Source organism: Colossoma macropomum, unplaced genomic scaffold, assembly GCF_904425465.1.
Source record: "Colossoma macropomum unplaced genomic scaffold, Colossoma_macropomum, whole genome shotgun sequence".
Taxonomy (NCBI): Eukaryota; Metazoa; Chordata; class Actinopteri; order Characiformes; family Serrasalmidae; genus Colossoma; species Colossoma macropomum.
The window spans coordinates 15,745,497-15,760,699 of record NW_023494791.1 but is presented as its reverse complement, the minus strand read 5'-3'; the positions used below and the strand labels follow the sequence as shown (position 1 = coordinate 15,760,699).

General features: G+C 38.9%; 2 protein-coding genes across 2 annotated transcripts in view; one reads left to right on the top strand and one right to left on the bottom strand.

The window, feature by feature from the left end:
* Window positions 1-7,938, top strand: part of si:ch211-250c4.3 (uncharacterized protein LOC100535981 homolog) — a 30,253-nt gene extending 22,315 nt beyond the window's left edge. The window contains exons 4-8 of the mRNA XM_036574107.1: window positions 301-469; window positions 1,372-1,499; window positions 2,577-2,695; window positions 5,129-5,232; window positions 5,455-7,938. Coding sequence (XP_036430000.1) covers window positions 301-469; window positions 1,372-1,499; window positions 2,577-2,695; window positions 5,129-5,222 — 510 coding nt within the window. The 3' untranslated portion in view covers window positions 5,223-5,232; window positions 5,455-7,938. The remainder of the gene's footprint in view (window positions 1-300; window positions 470-1,371; window positions 1,500-2,576; window positions 2,696-5,128; window positions 5,233-5,454) is intronic.
* A 172-nt stretch (window positions 7,939-8,110) lies between these two features.
* LOC118810044 (mitoguardin 1-like) lies at window positions 8,111-14,821 on the bottom strand. Its single transcript, XM_036573561.1, has 9 exons — window positions 14,752-14,821; window positions 12,493-12,569; window positions 11,301-11,373; window positions 11,068-11,154; window positions 10,683-10,781; window positions 10,248-10,382; window positions 9,960-10,013; window positions 9,136-9,252; window positions 8,111-8,257 (listed from the first exon to the last, which is right to left on the bottom strand). Exons 1-9 carry the CDS (start codon window positions 14,797-14,799, stop codon window positions 8,111-8,113), a joined length of 837 nt encoding a protein of 278 aa, XP_036429454.1. The 5' UTR covers window positions 14,800-14,821.
* Between the last annotated feature and the right edge of the window lie 382 nt (window positions 14,822-15,203).

Sequence of the window (15,203 nt, the reverse complement as noted above, 5' to 3'; positions counted from 1 at the left end):
GAAACAGATGGCTCTACTTGGCGCCAAGTATGTACTATTGGAGGACATTCTTTGACCCATGGGTGTGAACCACAACAAATCTATTCTGATTTGATAAGCTGAATTATTCTTACATGCACTTTTCCCCCTATGATTTGGCAACATATCATTCTTGTGTCTGAATCTCATTGCTAAAAGAAGCTGAAAATACTCTATAAAGATGGTTAGACTATTTAAGAACAAGTTGAACTTTCAAAAATTGCTCTAAAAAGATAGACATGTGGGCTAGACTTACCAAACAACACTATTTCTCTGTTTCAGGACTTCTTTGTACAGCACTGTCACTGTGGTGCAGCTGGTCTGGCCTTTCAGGAGCTGAAGCGGTATTCTCGCAGTGACTACCACAGCCTAGCAGCGTCCAACGGCACACTGTCCGACCTCACCACTATCCCAGAGGGCACACGGATCCCCCACCGGTCAGTCCTCAGAGGTCAGTGTAAAACCACAGCAATCCCAGTTCACCAATGTTTACAGAATTTACAATGAGGAAAATTTAGGAGCTGTAAATAAAAGGGATTTGCAAAGAAGGGTTAAAAACATTTCCTCATCATCTAGGAACCAGGGAGGTGGTCAAATTTGGAGTTTACTTAGGTCCATTAGGAAACTGTTGGGCAATTCTTACCAGAAATTCCAAGAATGCAAGGATTGCTAATAGGCTTTGTTTTTGTTCTGAAGAACATCAACATTTGTTTAAATGTTCTTGAAAGCAGGTTGATTAGCCCACGCAATACCATGTGGGCCTCATTAAGAAAGAACTAACCACATAAAGCCTACTTAAGTGAATGTTTATGTACTTTTACTTTAAAACTATGCGAGTGAGTCAAATGATTCTCATATTACGCATCTTGACCAGAGTGGACTCCAGGTGCCTGTTCCCCAAAAGTTCACCTTCGAAGAGTCCCTTGTTGAAACGAATACTGTCCAAACAACACTAGAGTCATTTCCCAAATGTTTTTTCTTGCTTGTTTTCCAATCATCTCACATTATTCTCAGGTGGGTGAATGACAGAACAGTGCTCCTAGGGGAGAAAGGGAAATTATTAGTTCACAGAATGGGGAATTTCTAGCATTTAGCCTACAGAGGGAGAACACTATATACACCATATTACACCCCATGGATTCTAGGACCTTCTGCTTCTTCCCTGGGCAGGAAATGAAAGTTAGCATGGACACGTGTTGGTCTGCATGCAGAGCACACCCCAAGCTAAGACCCACAGGACTGCTGATTCACTTCAACCTCTGTCATAATAGTTCTTTCCTTTCAGAGATAACTCTTCCACTGTGTAACTGTGTCCCATGATAAAAACGCACATCCTGTTTGATTCCCGTACAGATGGTGGAGGAGGCTGCCAGTCAGTTGTGCCCATGTGGAGAAGAGGCTTTAACAGGAGGAGCTACACAGAGGGGGAGGCCAGATATCTGAGTGACAGTGCAGAGGCCCTCTCTGCCCCCCATAGACGAGTGAGTTATACTGATAAACTCATGACTCAAGGATACTCCTCTTTGACTCACACTAATGATCCACTATCAGCCAACACTCATACACAGCAAAATGTTTTCTTCATACAAACTAAAGTAACTAAGCTGCTAATTACAGTCCCTTGGTAGTTGGGTGGGCCCACCAAGGAAAACTACTTTATAAACACATTATGAAAAGTCAAGCTAACAAAATTGTTATATGGTGCCAAAATCCTGGAGCTCATCATTGAGCTTTCTATGAAGTAAAGTCACCACTGTTGAATGAACACTTTCAGATTTCAGTCTAGATTACACTCTGTGTCATTTAGTATTTAGCATAGCTACAAAGCATTTATTATTATTATTATTATTTATATTTATTATTATTCATTATAATTATTATTGCTTAGTAGTGTCTTATCACATTATGAACTATTATTTATCCCTTTTACCCCTTATATCCCTATTATACTTTGGGGACCCATTAAAAAATATCCCTTATACCCCTGTTATAAATGAGCAGAATGCCTTAATTCCATTAATTTAATATTTTTTACAGACAATATGAGACTTGAGAAGTGATCTTAGAGTTACTGCCATATTCTCAGTACTGGACACTTTGAGTTCCAGTTATATCGCCCTGGCCTGAGGCTTCCGTAAGCCTGAACAGTACAATTAAAATTACATGGACAAACAGTAATGACAGAATTACTTCAAGCAATCTGGAGCAATGGCATGACTTGTGACAGAAACACAGTGGTAAACTCCATGACCGCAAGACTACCTTTTTGTGAGTGTAATCTGTGTACCATATCATTGTATTTTTGAGCAAGACATTTGTATGTGATGAACATACATCATATGAATAGTTTCAGTTTTTGGGTTGATGTTAAAGTAGAACCCTACAGAGACAAGCTGAAAAAAGTGCCGAAATGGCTCTAACAAGACTCTTTTTCTAATTTTTTAAGAAAACAGTAACTGGATCCAACATGTACATCAACATTGGGTCAACATGATTCATGTTTGGATGTGATTGTTGGCTTATTTCTACCATTTGTCATTCCTTGTGTGCATGTGCAGCTAGAGAACTATACGTGGGGCAGGGTGAAGGAGCTAGTGAAGAAGACCAGGCTGAGAAACCAAAGCAGACTGGGTCTGTCATCCGGTTCCCTCAAGAGATCATGTCCGCAGCTATACCGGTAAGTCAGTCCAACCACATGTGATGCCACGTTCAGTTCCTCTGGGGTATTCTTTATTAATGTAACACTTCAACTTTGGCAACCTGAACTAAGTATGTCTAGGCAGAAGGTGACTGACCAAATATTCTAGGCTTAATTTGACCAAAATGTTTGAGTCTATGAATTAACGTTCATTTAAAAACTAGATGCATGAGAAACTGCTAGTTCTCCAACAAAATATTATATAGGCTAGTGTTCAAAAGTTCAAAAAATCAGTTTAATTACAGGTCCACATATAAAATTATTTTATTATGATGTTAAACTACATGGTAAATGTAGTTAAATACTAAAATAATGAACAGAGCTGTAGACGATTCCTTAATGCCTGAGAATGAAGTCATAATAAAATTTACATCCAGAATATTATTTGACAAGTGGTGATCAAATGTCAGGCAGGTGACTTAGCAAGGATTTACTATAAATAAATAATTACATTATATTATTTATCATTTAATAACTTTTTGATATTCCCCAAAACTTAAAATATTGAACATAACATCTTAAAATACTTTTTGGTGTCTAGCTTACAGTATTTCAATCCACACATAAAGTTATGTGTTATTATTGAATAAAACAACAGCAATTATTAATGTAACAAATGATTCCAAACTTTTGAACAGTAGTGTAAAAGGCCATGTTGTGTGTCAGAGGCTAATGAACGTGAGGGAAAAAATCAATACAGCTTTTAACAAATGATTACGATGTTTAATGGGTACATGTAAGTCTTAAATAGCTTTCATTATAGTATACAAATTCCAGTCCATTACCACCTACAATAACAGGATGACTTCATCTTTTCATAAGGGGTCATTAAATTAATAATACTACAGTTTATCACCATTAAAATGCATAGCACATTTGTAAAGCGATGATTAGCTCAGAACTTTGTAAGCCAAAGACAACACGGGATATTCATTGGGAATCAGTCCAGGTGTAAATGGATTTTAAAGTAAACACATTAGACGTGCACTGTGGCCACATCAAAAATGAAAAACATTGTTGAATGCCAATTAGCATTAGCATTACAGTTGTCAGTGTTACTTCCTTTCACTTCCTGAGCCATAGACATGAGCTGAAGTAACTCTTCCTCAATGGTTTGGAATACGCATTAAATTGTTATGAAAATCTGATTTCTGAAAGTAGAGAAAATGACTATTGTTACGGTTACTGTACTTCAGTAAACTTCTTGCTTCTCTATTTCCCAAATTAGTCTCTCTTAGCTCACACAACAAATACTGGGGTTTAGACAAGTAGTGAGTTGTTTAGTGTATGAGCACTTTGATGATGTGAGTTGAGGTTGATTGTGAGGGTTTCGCATGATAAGAGTTTAATCTCATCTGCAGACTGTAAACTCAGGCTTCCTGTGCTTCGTAATCTCCACTAAACACTGATTCCTTAGAAATACTTTGGCACTGTGCTCATGCGGTAGTTGGTGACTAGTACTGAGTTCTGTGAATGGATAGGGAGCAGACTACGTATTAGGTCATTGACTTCTCTCACAGTTACGGTATGCTGTGGGTATTGGCCTTACATACCGATATATTATTACTCAGCATATTCACAGAGTCTAACTAATACGCACCTCAGATTAACATTCATCCCAGATCAGGTCTCTGATTTTATACAGTCTTATATGTAATAAGCTTAAACCAAGCCTAGAATTTTTTTTATAAATATGGTTATTTTTCCCCATAGTATTGTGCTAGGGGAAAGTAAGTTGTGTGCCCAGCAGCGCTGGACACCGAGCAGCGGTCTGCCTTTGTTTAAGAGGCTGCAGTAAAAGGAATCTAGTGGGAGTAACACAGTTCATGGAAAGAACAACTATTTCTCTGCCCTCTCAACCTAGTCCTCAAGTGAGCCGCGGCCCTCCTCACACGTGGTTTGGCATGGGCTCAGATGAATAGTTAGGAGGTTGCAGTGTCAGGTTCAAGGTATGCTTGGAGGAGTAGGAGAATTCTGCATGTATTTCAGTCATTAGATGAGATATGGGTGCGCCAGATAGTTTCCTCCCAAGAAAGGATTTTCTTCTCCTGTGGGATATATCCATGAGGACAGCTTAACTATTTGCATATGTTTAGTCATAGATAAACAGAGGAGAAATGTACAAAAAATTCCAAGAAAGCTTAAGACTTGTGCATTACATCATTGGCAAAACCAAAACTTTACAGAAGAAGGGAAAAACAATGTATATCAAATTGGTCTATTGGACCAATGGTCTATTTCTAGTGGTCCATGAGTCATGAAAAGGTCATAAGAATGGGGTTGCAGGGTTTTTTTTTGTCTTGGTCATGGATGTGCAAAAAGGCCTCAACATCCTATGATTCTAGTGCACAGACTCAAAATTTTGACTATGAAAGGCAGAATTGTTATAATGATTATCTCTTCTCGCTGCAGACCTGAACTGGGCCCAGTGGAATTGTCCAGAAGAGACAGGAACTCTATGATCATCCTGGGTCATCAGAAACTGGACTATCACTGGCCTCACTAATATAAATCAGGTCAGTTTAATGCATCAGCCATTCTGAAATTATATCCTATTCTTTACTACTACTTTATTTGTTTAGGCTTTACTTAAAAGGCAGTGAACTATGGCCCAAACAGTGGTCATTAGCAGAACCTCTCTGTTTTAGCTCTGTACTAGCCTCTATCTCTTAGCAATGTTGTTTCAGCAGAGCTGATACGGCTCTTTCATAGCTTCACTTTCCGCTATTGTTTTCCAGTTGGACACTGAACAGATGGCGTATGATGGGGCAACGTTTCCCTGAAGAGGAGGACACGCTGAAGTTGTACAGACCCAGGCACCGAAAGACAGAGAGGAGAGGGAGGATGAGAAGATGTGGATGAGAAAGTGATCTGTGATTGATGTGAGAAGGGCAAAGTTGAAATATGGAGGCGACCTTCATACTTGACACCCACAGAGTTCAACAGAAAAATTCATATGTATACAATGGGCCTATTCATGCGGCTAGTTACTTTGTTATTACATGCGAGTGGCCATATAGAAATGTTTAAAATCTACTCTATTAATATGTTGGGTGTCTGTAAAGTGTATGCAGTGCCATGGACAGGAAGAATTATCAGAGGGTAGTGTAAACAAGACAACTTACAAATACATGACTACAAACTTTTAATTTAAAAAAAGAACAAAAGTGTATCACAAAATGGTGCCTTTCCATATATTCAAATAAAATCTGTTTAATCAAAAATATAAGTAAAAATAATGTGTATTACCAAGTGCTTCTACATATGACATTTTATGGGATCATTTCATGCTGTTCTGAACATTTCTGTGAAAAATCCTTATGAAGCACTAATAATAACAAAAGTGAAACATTTTATATTTTTATAACTCTGTCAAGCTAGCTATGTTCTGAAAATAACTGCCTTGAGATGACAGTAGGGGCTTTCCTTCCACGAGCGCGTACAGGGATAACAACTTGAATGCGTGATGTGTATAACATATGTATGTTTGAAAGTGTATAGCAGGGAGAGGAGCATCTCTTCTCTGAATTCCTACATCATTGAACATATATCATATTGATGGAGGTTTATGATAACACAGCAGATGACCTACAACACTTGTGTGGTCCGACTGACTTTCAGCTGTTATATAACATTTGCGATTTTCACCCCTAAATGTGTAGGAATGTCCAGTGCGTGGACCGATAATCCTTTACCATCACTTTAAATGTGCTTCTTCAATGCCTGCCAAGAAACTGTCTAGAGTCATATCTGCTTTTATGTAAATGCATTAAAAGCACTCTTATAGCAAAGCAGGACAGCACGTGGTGATTTGACCAAGACAAGCCAAAAGGTTTTGCTTGCCTAGCACCAACATTAGGTCAGTAGAGAAAGATCATTAAAACACTAAGGGCCCTCTCTTCACTGACACACACAAGAAATGTTATGCGTTTGGTCATATTGTGCCCTGCACTCCTTGCACTGCACAGAAGTGGAATGGTTGGAATACCCAAACTGAAGTTCTGTGAAAATGAGGGAGCAGAAAGCATGGTACTACCAACGTTGTTGGTGCAGATTTTGTCTTTTTTCTCCTACTAGCTTGATGCATCTCATTAAGAGAGGTTTTCCCACAACCTCCAATAGCTGCTTGTATAAAAGTCAAAGGCCTCTAGAAAGTCTTCATAGCTATCTTAACTTTTACTTGTTCCGTCTCTGTTTTCATAGCCTATTTTCTAAAGTTTGCATTTGCCTCTCTCAGCCTCCTCTGCATCATCTGCATTCATGAAGTGGAAAAAATCCATTTGAACAGGCCTCTAACTCCGAAAGTCAGAGAGTTTCTACAGAGGCTTCCCCCCTTGGTGGTGCCCGTAGAACAATAATAGCATGCTTTAAGCTCTTTAAGCAGACATTCAAGTTCCTATTTGTGTATGATAGGCTATTTGTAAATGATACCACTAAACACAGGGGGATACTTAGATAACCAAAAGGTTATGTGCATTTTTGATCAAACTATAAAACTATCGTATCATTTTCGGTGCTATAATAATGGTAATGGTCCACATTTAAAGTAAATGAAGCACTCCCCTTACTACTTTTTAGTAAGCTTTTTAAGAGCCTATTATATGGACTTTGTGGCCAAACAAGTGCTATTACTGTGTGCGTCTATTTTTCCCGGTTGCATTAACACTGTGAGGTGTGAAGCAGGAACTGCCGAGCTGAAAAATTCTGACGTTGCAGTTGTCATAAATGCAACATTAGCCTTGCTGTTTAAAAGTATTAGAGAGGCATGATATGATTTGCTGAGCAGAACACCTAATTAATTAACACTACGGCATATTAAACTTCCTCCACCCCTCTGCCAGTGCGCCTTAGCTTAAAAAAAACAGCATGCGCCCTTTGCACACACCCACATGCCTTTTGTCATGTAGTGTTTGTGTAGACTGTTGAGACTGACTGCAGAAAAAAGGCCCTGAATCGTTTACTGAGTGTTTTGTTGTGTATTGTACTCCTGTTATCCCTTCACACTGTACTTACATGTTTATACGCAAAATTTGTAAGATGGAGAAAATATGTGACTTTTGATGTATGAAGATGTTTTGTTTGTCAGGCTACGGACAAAAGACGAGAGCTGTCTTTATACTGTGCATTGTATTGTACCTAAATGGACAGAATATTTCAATATGCATATTGCATTTGTATTCAAAATTATTTTTAATAAATAAAGTTCTGATATTTCTAAATAACAGGGGGTAGTCTCATCTGTATTTTACTAATGTCTTTAATCTTTTGATCTCACAGTACTTCCAGAGAACATAAAAAATCAATCTAAAGACCACAAAATGGGCTGCTTTACTTATACACTGTATTGGTAATTCCCAGTGCACAGAGAACACGTACAATGACAGTGCATCAGTCTCAACCAATGTTTTCTTCCAAGTAGCACTGCAGCTTCCACACCAGATCCTGCCATGCTGAATAGATGGGTGATGTCAGCCTGGCAGGGGAGTCATACCAGCTTCTTCGCAGACTGAAGATGTGTCTAATAAATGCCAGTACCTGACTCTGTGGACAAAGAGCTAGTGTTAATGTGGGCAACAAGCATTCAGAGCTAATAAGCTCAGAATTGGATTTGATGCATTTGACCACCAGCACAGACTGTCCAATGAAAATCACTGTAGTGCTAGTCTAACTTGTGTCTAGGAACCTGAGTACATTTTAAGCTCATGCTTTACAATGATTTGATACAAATGTGCCACGCAGTGGTGAAGCTCAAAAACATCTTTAGCTGGAACAAATGGGAATGATTTAGGCTAAATGTCAGAGTGATTTTATGTATTCATCTTTGTAAAGTGGAAATGACCTCATTGTATGTGTGGAAGTGAATAAAAGCTCAGGCTTACTACACCCCAGTTTTTTGCTTGTGAGAGCACAGTGATGACTATTATGTTGGAAAACAATAGAGGGGGTTACGTGCAGGTCTGCAGGATTCTGAGAGATAGTTATAGATACTTTTATCTGAATTTCTTTCAGTGTTGCTGACAGGGAAAAAAATAAGATTAGTGCAAATCAGTGGATGTTCATTCCGGCTTATTTGTTTTCATGCATTTGAATGTTGAATGTTTTGGACTCAGTTAGTTTAACATACAAAGTCTATTAAACATTCAGTCTAAATCATTTTAATCAACTAATTTAGACTGTGTTTAAAGCCAGTTTCCCATATTCAGATTGAATATTCAGGGAACCAGCCCTAATTTAAAGTTTACAAGAAAATACATTTAAAATGATTTGAATGGGCCTTAAACACATGCTGGTGATCCAGAATTTAACTATCCAAAATGTTCTACATGTACTTCATAGATTTTACTGTATTTTAATGCAAAGATAAAAAGAGAAGCAGGTCACCGAAAGTCAACAATATGACAAAAGGAGAAGGACATTACCCTGAGAAGAAAGTAGTAATCTTTAGCCTCACTCTGAAGTCCAAACGCTGCCCACATGATCTCAGGATCCACATAGTCAAACACCTCATACAGATGGTGGTACAGTCCATGATCTCTCTAGCATGTGGAGAATATTGTGAATTGCATACATAAATAAATGTTTCTGCTTTGCTTACTTATTTCCATTCTGATGTGGTTACCATTAGACTAGATGCAGGATTGTACATCATATCACCTTCAGTATATAGATATTTAACTATAGATATAGGTAGATAATCTAAAGTGGAATGCTATTGTATTGCATGTGTGCTCACTGCCTCCTAGTGTGTGTGTTCACTAGTGTGCATGTATGAGGGTGTTTCACTGCACGGATGGGTTAAATGCAGAGGCCTAATTCCACAGTGTGCAAACACAGTTGGCTGATGATTCTGAATATTAAACCGTTCATATTTTCCAAGAAAGGCTAACACTGATGTAAGACACATTTTGGACGAAAACATGAACACTAAAAGAAAACAAAGTATACTCCAGGCTTTGGAACAAAACGGCCAGTAAAACACATTGACGTACAAGAATGACCCATATAAATTTGGTGAAGAATGCTGGAAACATGATGGAAATTAAACTTGGAAAACATATCTCACATCCTTTTCAAATTCTACTGTATTGTTAGTTGGGTCCTTATGCTAAAGAAGGCCCTTGACCTTACTGCCATCACTTGGCAAAGAGCGGTAATGCAACTTTTGTACAATATGTGAACTATCCCTTTATTCCTTACAGCAACACAATGGTAAGACGTTACAACTCTTCCAGACGACTCTTACCGTCATGCATAGCCGTTTTTTCTTTATCTGAGACCAAGCATAGAACATCACAGTCTGAAGAGGAAAACAAAAAGTGGTCAAGATTTAACTTCACAAAGGTTGTATCGCATAAGAACTGCTGGTATGCCATAATAGTTATGATTTCAAATTTCGTATGAGTAACTCATTAACCGAGAACTCGTCATGTATGCTTAGTATTGTCTGCTGATCAGTACCACACCAGTACAGTCTCCATACAAACAATGACATTGATAAGTTTATTGAACATGAGAAGGGTAACAATCTCACGGTTTTCTTCATGCTTGCTGAAATCCAGGGAATGTGCAGAGTTTGCTTCAGGGTGGCTGGAATGTGCTCCTTGCATTCCAGCAGCTTCAACACAATAGACTCATAAAATATGTCATAAAAACATGCCCACTGCATCTAGAGATACCGCAGGCACAGAGCAGAGGAAAAGCATAGTGAAATATAGTGGAATGTTCTAGCGATTGATGATTTACTGCAAGGCTTACTTGTACGTCAATGGGGTGTAAGCATGTGCTTTTTTCCCCAGGCTTTTCTGGTAGGTCAGTGAACCTTATTTTTAACCTTTTATTTATTGTGAGTTTGAGGATCATTTCCTCAGGTGGAGTGTTCATCATCGGATCATTGAGTAGAACTAGGCTACACTGTGATTTATACTTAGGGAGGGGACATTGAAGCATGACTACAGAAGCAACTCACTCCTGCCTCTTGGCACTCCTCAGCGATGGTTCGCCAGTTGGATGAGTTTTCCAGAAATGTCATAAGCTGCTCCCACATCAGACCAAAGCCTACATTTCTCTGAAATGCACACACAAACAAACACAAATGCAGACCCTGGCTGGGCTCCAATCACAGACTTGGTATTTCAAAGAGGGAGAAAACAAGGCCTATCTCCTCCTCCACAAGAATCCAGAGAAAATATGTCTGCTGACTGATATTTAACCATATCACAGTGCTCCAAAACACACACTTGTTCTGTTCACTGACAGCTTCACAGCAACAAAGGAGAAAATCAAAAGGGAAAGGAAGGAATCGGGGACACATAACACGTAGTGGATGAAATGATGTAATGGACTGTGATTACCTTCCCAGCTAAAGCCAGTAGGCCGCTAAGTAGAGTGAACCCGGTCTCCTTAAAAAATCGCCTGTGCTCTGGATCTGCTATGATGATCTGGAATGTATGGAAAGCACAAACTGTACAAGTACAGGGCTGAAATGAGTAAATCAAATCACTGTTCAAAACAAATAAATCACTGTTCAAACTAAAAAAAGTTCAAACTTATATAACATTCAGTTTGATAAGCAATCAGGTCTTACTTCAAAAGCCTGACGCACAGCATTGAGCTTGACGCTTATGAACTCATCATTCTCATGTTCAGGGAGGTATGGTCTGGAAAACAAATCGATAACGAAGTCCAACACTGACCCCTTCAACATTATTTTCTCTTTCAGTGTGCATGATGTGAATAATATAAACAAGCTCACAGGTTCCCAACACAATTCTACAGGATGTCCATGTTTGTTTTATTCCCGCTCCAGACACGCCTGAGTAATTAGCTTTATACAGTTCTTCAGTACTGATTGCAAGCGTGTTAGGAGCTAAAACAAAAGGTGTGGGTGGACTGGTGAGGCCCTCAAGGACTGGTCAGGAACCTTTGCTCTAGATGACAAGACTAAATACATACAGCCCAGTAAAAAAAAAGAAAAAAAAAGAATCTCTTAATTCTATTAGAGAGATAAGTTTCCCCACCCAGTCCTCAGGGCCCCACAGACGGCCCACCTTTTTCCTTCATTCCTGTGCTGTGGTCCTGAGGACTGGTTTGGGAAATACTGACTTAGATTGTAAATTAACAGAGGAATAATAAATTAATAAATAAATAAAGGTCAAAGCTCCAGCGGCAAATACATAAGTACACTGGTAATTGCTATCAGGATATTACAACCTTTTATAGAATTTTCACAGTAAAATACTGTGTTCACTGTTTTATTGTAAAATCAGCTCATCTTAAGATATTTTCTGCAGCAACCCAGTAAATTACTGTGAGGTTGATGTTGAGCTGTACCGCACAGCATTATGAGATATGACAGCAAGTTAAACAAAAAGTGTTTTTATTCTGACGATTCAGGTTTTGGTGTTTTATAGTTTTTACAGTTTTATGTTTTCTTTTTCTGACTGTTTAATTGATGGAACAAAGAAAAAAAAAACACTATTCATTGATATTGTCAAATTATAAGCAAAGTTAAGCATTTACTGTGCAAAATATGGTCAATCAATAAGTTCAGTGATAATGTTTTTTATTTGATTTGAATATTTAGTTCATCTTTTATCTTATTTAAATTTTCAAAAATATTAACATATTTGTTGGATATATTTGTTGGTCTGGTAAAATTAAAAGTCCATTTTTGCACTAGTTTAACAGTTGTTATGTAAAAATACAGGACATTACTGTATTTTTTTAAGGGTGAGCTGAATTGAGTATGGCTGATTTAAAGTAAACCTCATACATACCTCACAGAAACAGAGAGCGCTCTTAGCTCTGTGTCTCCCTCCTGTGGCTGCTTCTCCCATCCAATCTCCACTACCCTCTGAAAGGGAACCAAGTTCTCATTTCAAACTCCTCAGCAGACTTAATGCAAAATTCTTTCTACTATCAGCCCCATAAGTCTCTCTGTGCATGTAGTCAGCAGGTTCATGTGTCTGATCCCTTTTAATACTAAAGAATTGCATTGTTTCCTGGTGTAGTCATTTGAGCCATCCATGGCATCTGAAACCTGCAGAGTTTGACCTTCCCATCTCTCACCACAGAGTTCAGGGACTGAAGGGTTTTAGCCAGGCTTTGCTTTTTACCTCCACACATGTGACAGATGCCTCCTCTGCTTCAATAGAGCCTTCTAGATCTTCACCTTTCTCACTTTCATGCCTTCCACCATCAAGAGCTGCTTAAAGGAGCAGTTTGATTAAAAACATCTAATTAAAAAATGAAATATTCCCCCTTCCCCAAATGAAGTCAGTTAGCTAGTGAAGATGTATCCAAAGCTTGTTTCTTTAAATACAGAATGGTGCTATGAGACTACTCCCTGCTGAAAAAGTGTTTCTGTTGGTTCCTGATGGTTTTGTAATGTGTGGCTTTCTAAATGGGTTGATATCACAATGTAAACAATCCTAATGGTTTCCTAATGGGACCTAAAGGTGTCCTACAGGAAACTAGTGGTCTTTATTGGTAATCATTTGGCCAATTCCCATTAGAAGGCAAAACCATTAGGTTTTAATCCTGATGGTTTTTAAGGCTCCTTTTTAAACAGGGATGTAAGCAACAAGCAACAGAAGCTTCCCACAAATTAGCACTCCCTACTCAAAAACAGCTTTGACCAGCATGAATTCCATGCTCGTTTAAACTGGGTTATGCTGGTCTGGTGCTGGTTTGGCTGGGCATCCAGCATGGTCATGCTGGTCAATCAGCATGCCAGTATACAAACAAACAACCTAGAAGAGGCAGTTTCGCTCACTGACAACTTTGTTGAAACGCGCACGCGCGAGGAGTGAAGCTAGCCCTCAGTAGGTGGCGGTAATGCACCCTAAGTTAGTCTGTCATTCATCCTTATGCACTGGTTTCTCATGCTACACAGTACGGCGGCGTTTTAGGGCCACTGTTAATGAAAGAAGTAGACTTCGAGAATAAAGTCGTAATATTTCGAGAAAATAGTCATACTATTTCGAGAAAAAAGTAATATTTCGAGGATAAAGTGGGCTAACTGTAGGGGGGCTGCCATAACGCGTTGGGGCTCGGTTGCTACACTGGCGCGCTGGAGTTCCACACACTCCTGTTAGCTTGTGGATCGATCATTTTGATTATGATTCACATTGTCTGTGAAACTTCATGCCCTCTTTCAATGGCACGGAGATGTAGCCCCGATAGCCGTGTAGACGACCCTGCCTGCGATTCTCCTTCAACAAAACAGACAGACAGTTTCCGTCTGGATCTTTCTAAATAAACACAGTTTCCTGCACAGACACTTCTGTGTCGGGAGAGACAGACTGAGTATTTCTTTATGGGTGAAATCGATATGAAAGTATAACTCCACCAACTTCTTAACGCCCCTCATTTCAACACGAGGAGGTGAAGCCTTCCCTCACGTTCTTATTCTTACTATTTGTCACAACAGTGCAAGAAAACTAAAATATGGCTGTTGTAGCTCAGCGTTGGAGCGCTATGGTACGTTGTGTATAGTAATTATATGGGCAAAAGTGAGTTTTACCCTGCGAGCTCTTAAACCGGAAGTAAGTGCAGCAGTTTGTGAAAAGGGTCCACTTACATTGACTTCTATACTTTACAGATACACATTATACATTGGGCCTCTATACATATGACTGCTACTACTGTTTTTCAGCAGTGCAACATACTTTTATCCATGTTTATAGATACGAGAATGTCATAAATACTATGTGTCTATTTGAGACTTAGCTCAACATGGTGTGAGGCAAGTTAATTTAGGCGTGCGGTCTTCCTGATGCTAATTGGTAGCTTACATTACTTGTTAGCTGACCTCCAAGCTGCAGTGCATAAAGAAGCACTTCGAACACCAAATCTCAGCTGACCAACTACACTTGTGCGGATGAAAAAACTGTGTCAATGTGATTTTTCTACTGAATTATTCCTCTAAAGCATAATGATGTGCATGTAGAACACAATACTGTATTAAATAAGTTGCAATTGAACAATTCCAGACAACAGTGAACTGTATATCAATGTATATGAGCGGACAGTACCATGTGTTTTAAGGCCCACCAGGCACCTGCAGATGTACTCTGCTCCATTCAGAACCACCCCTGATAGTGCCTTCACAACTGGCCTGTCTCTGAGCACCTGAAAATAACACAATAACACCTGAGGTAACATCATATTCTTAAAATCATCTGTAACAGCACAAAGAACCACAGCATTATTTTAGTAGTGTGGCTTTAAAACCTACTGATGTCGCTGCATTAGCGCTTGGTTTCAGGCTCTGTACTGAGTGTGGCTCCCACGCTTGGTCAGTAGAGGGCATTGTTGCTTCATTACAGCATGAAATGTCACTCATGACCAAAACTGAACAGTACAACAGTAATAAAGTAAACAGGAACAATTGTAGATATTATTGTAAAGCTACCTTAACCTTGTGGGAAATATATTTGCAGTTATTTGGATAAACAGACTATGACATGAAGCAAAGTAGGCAATG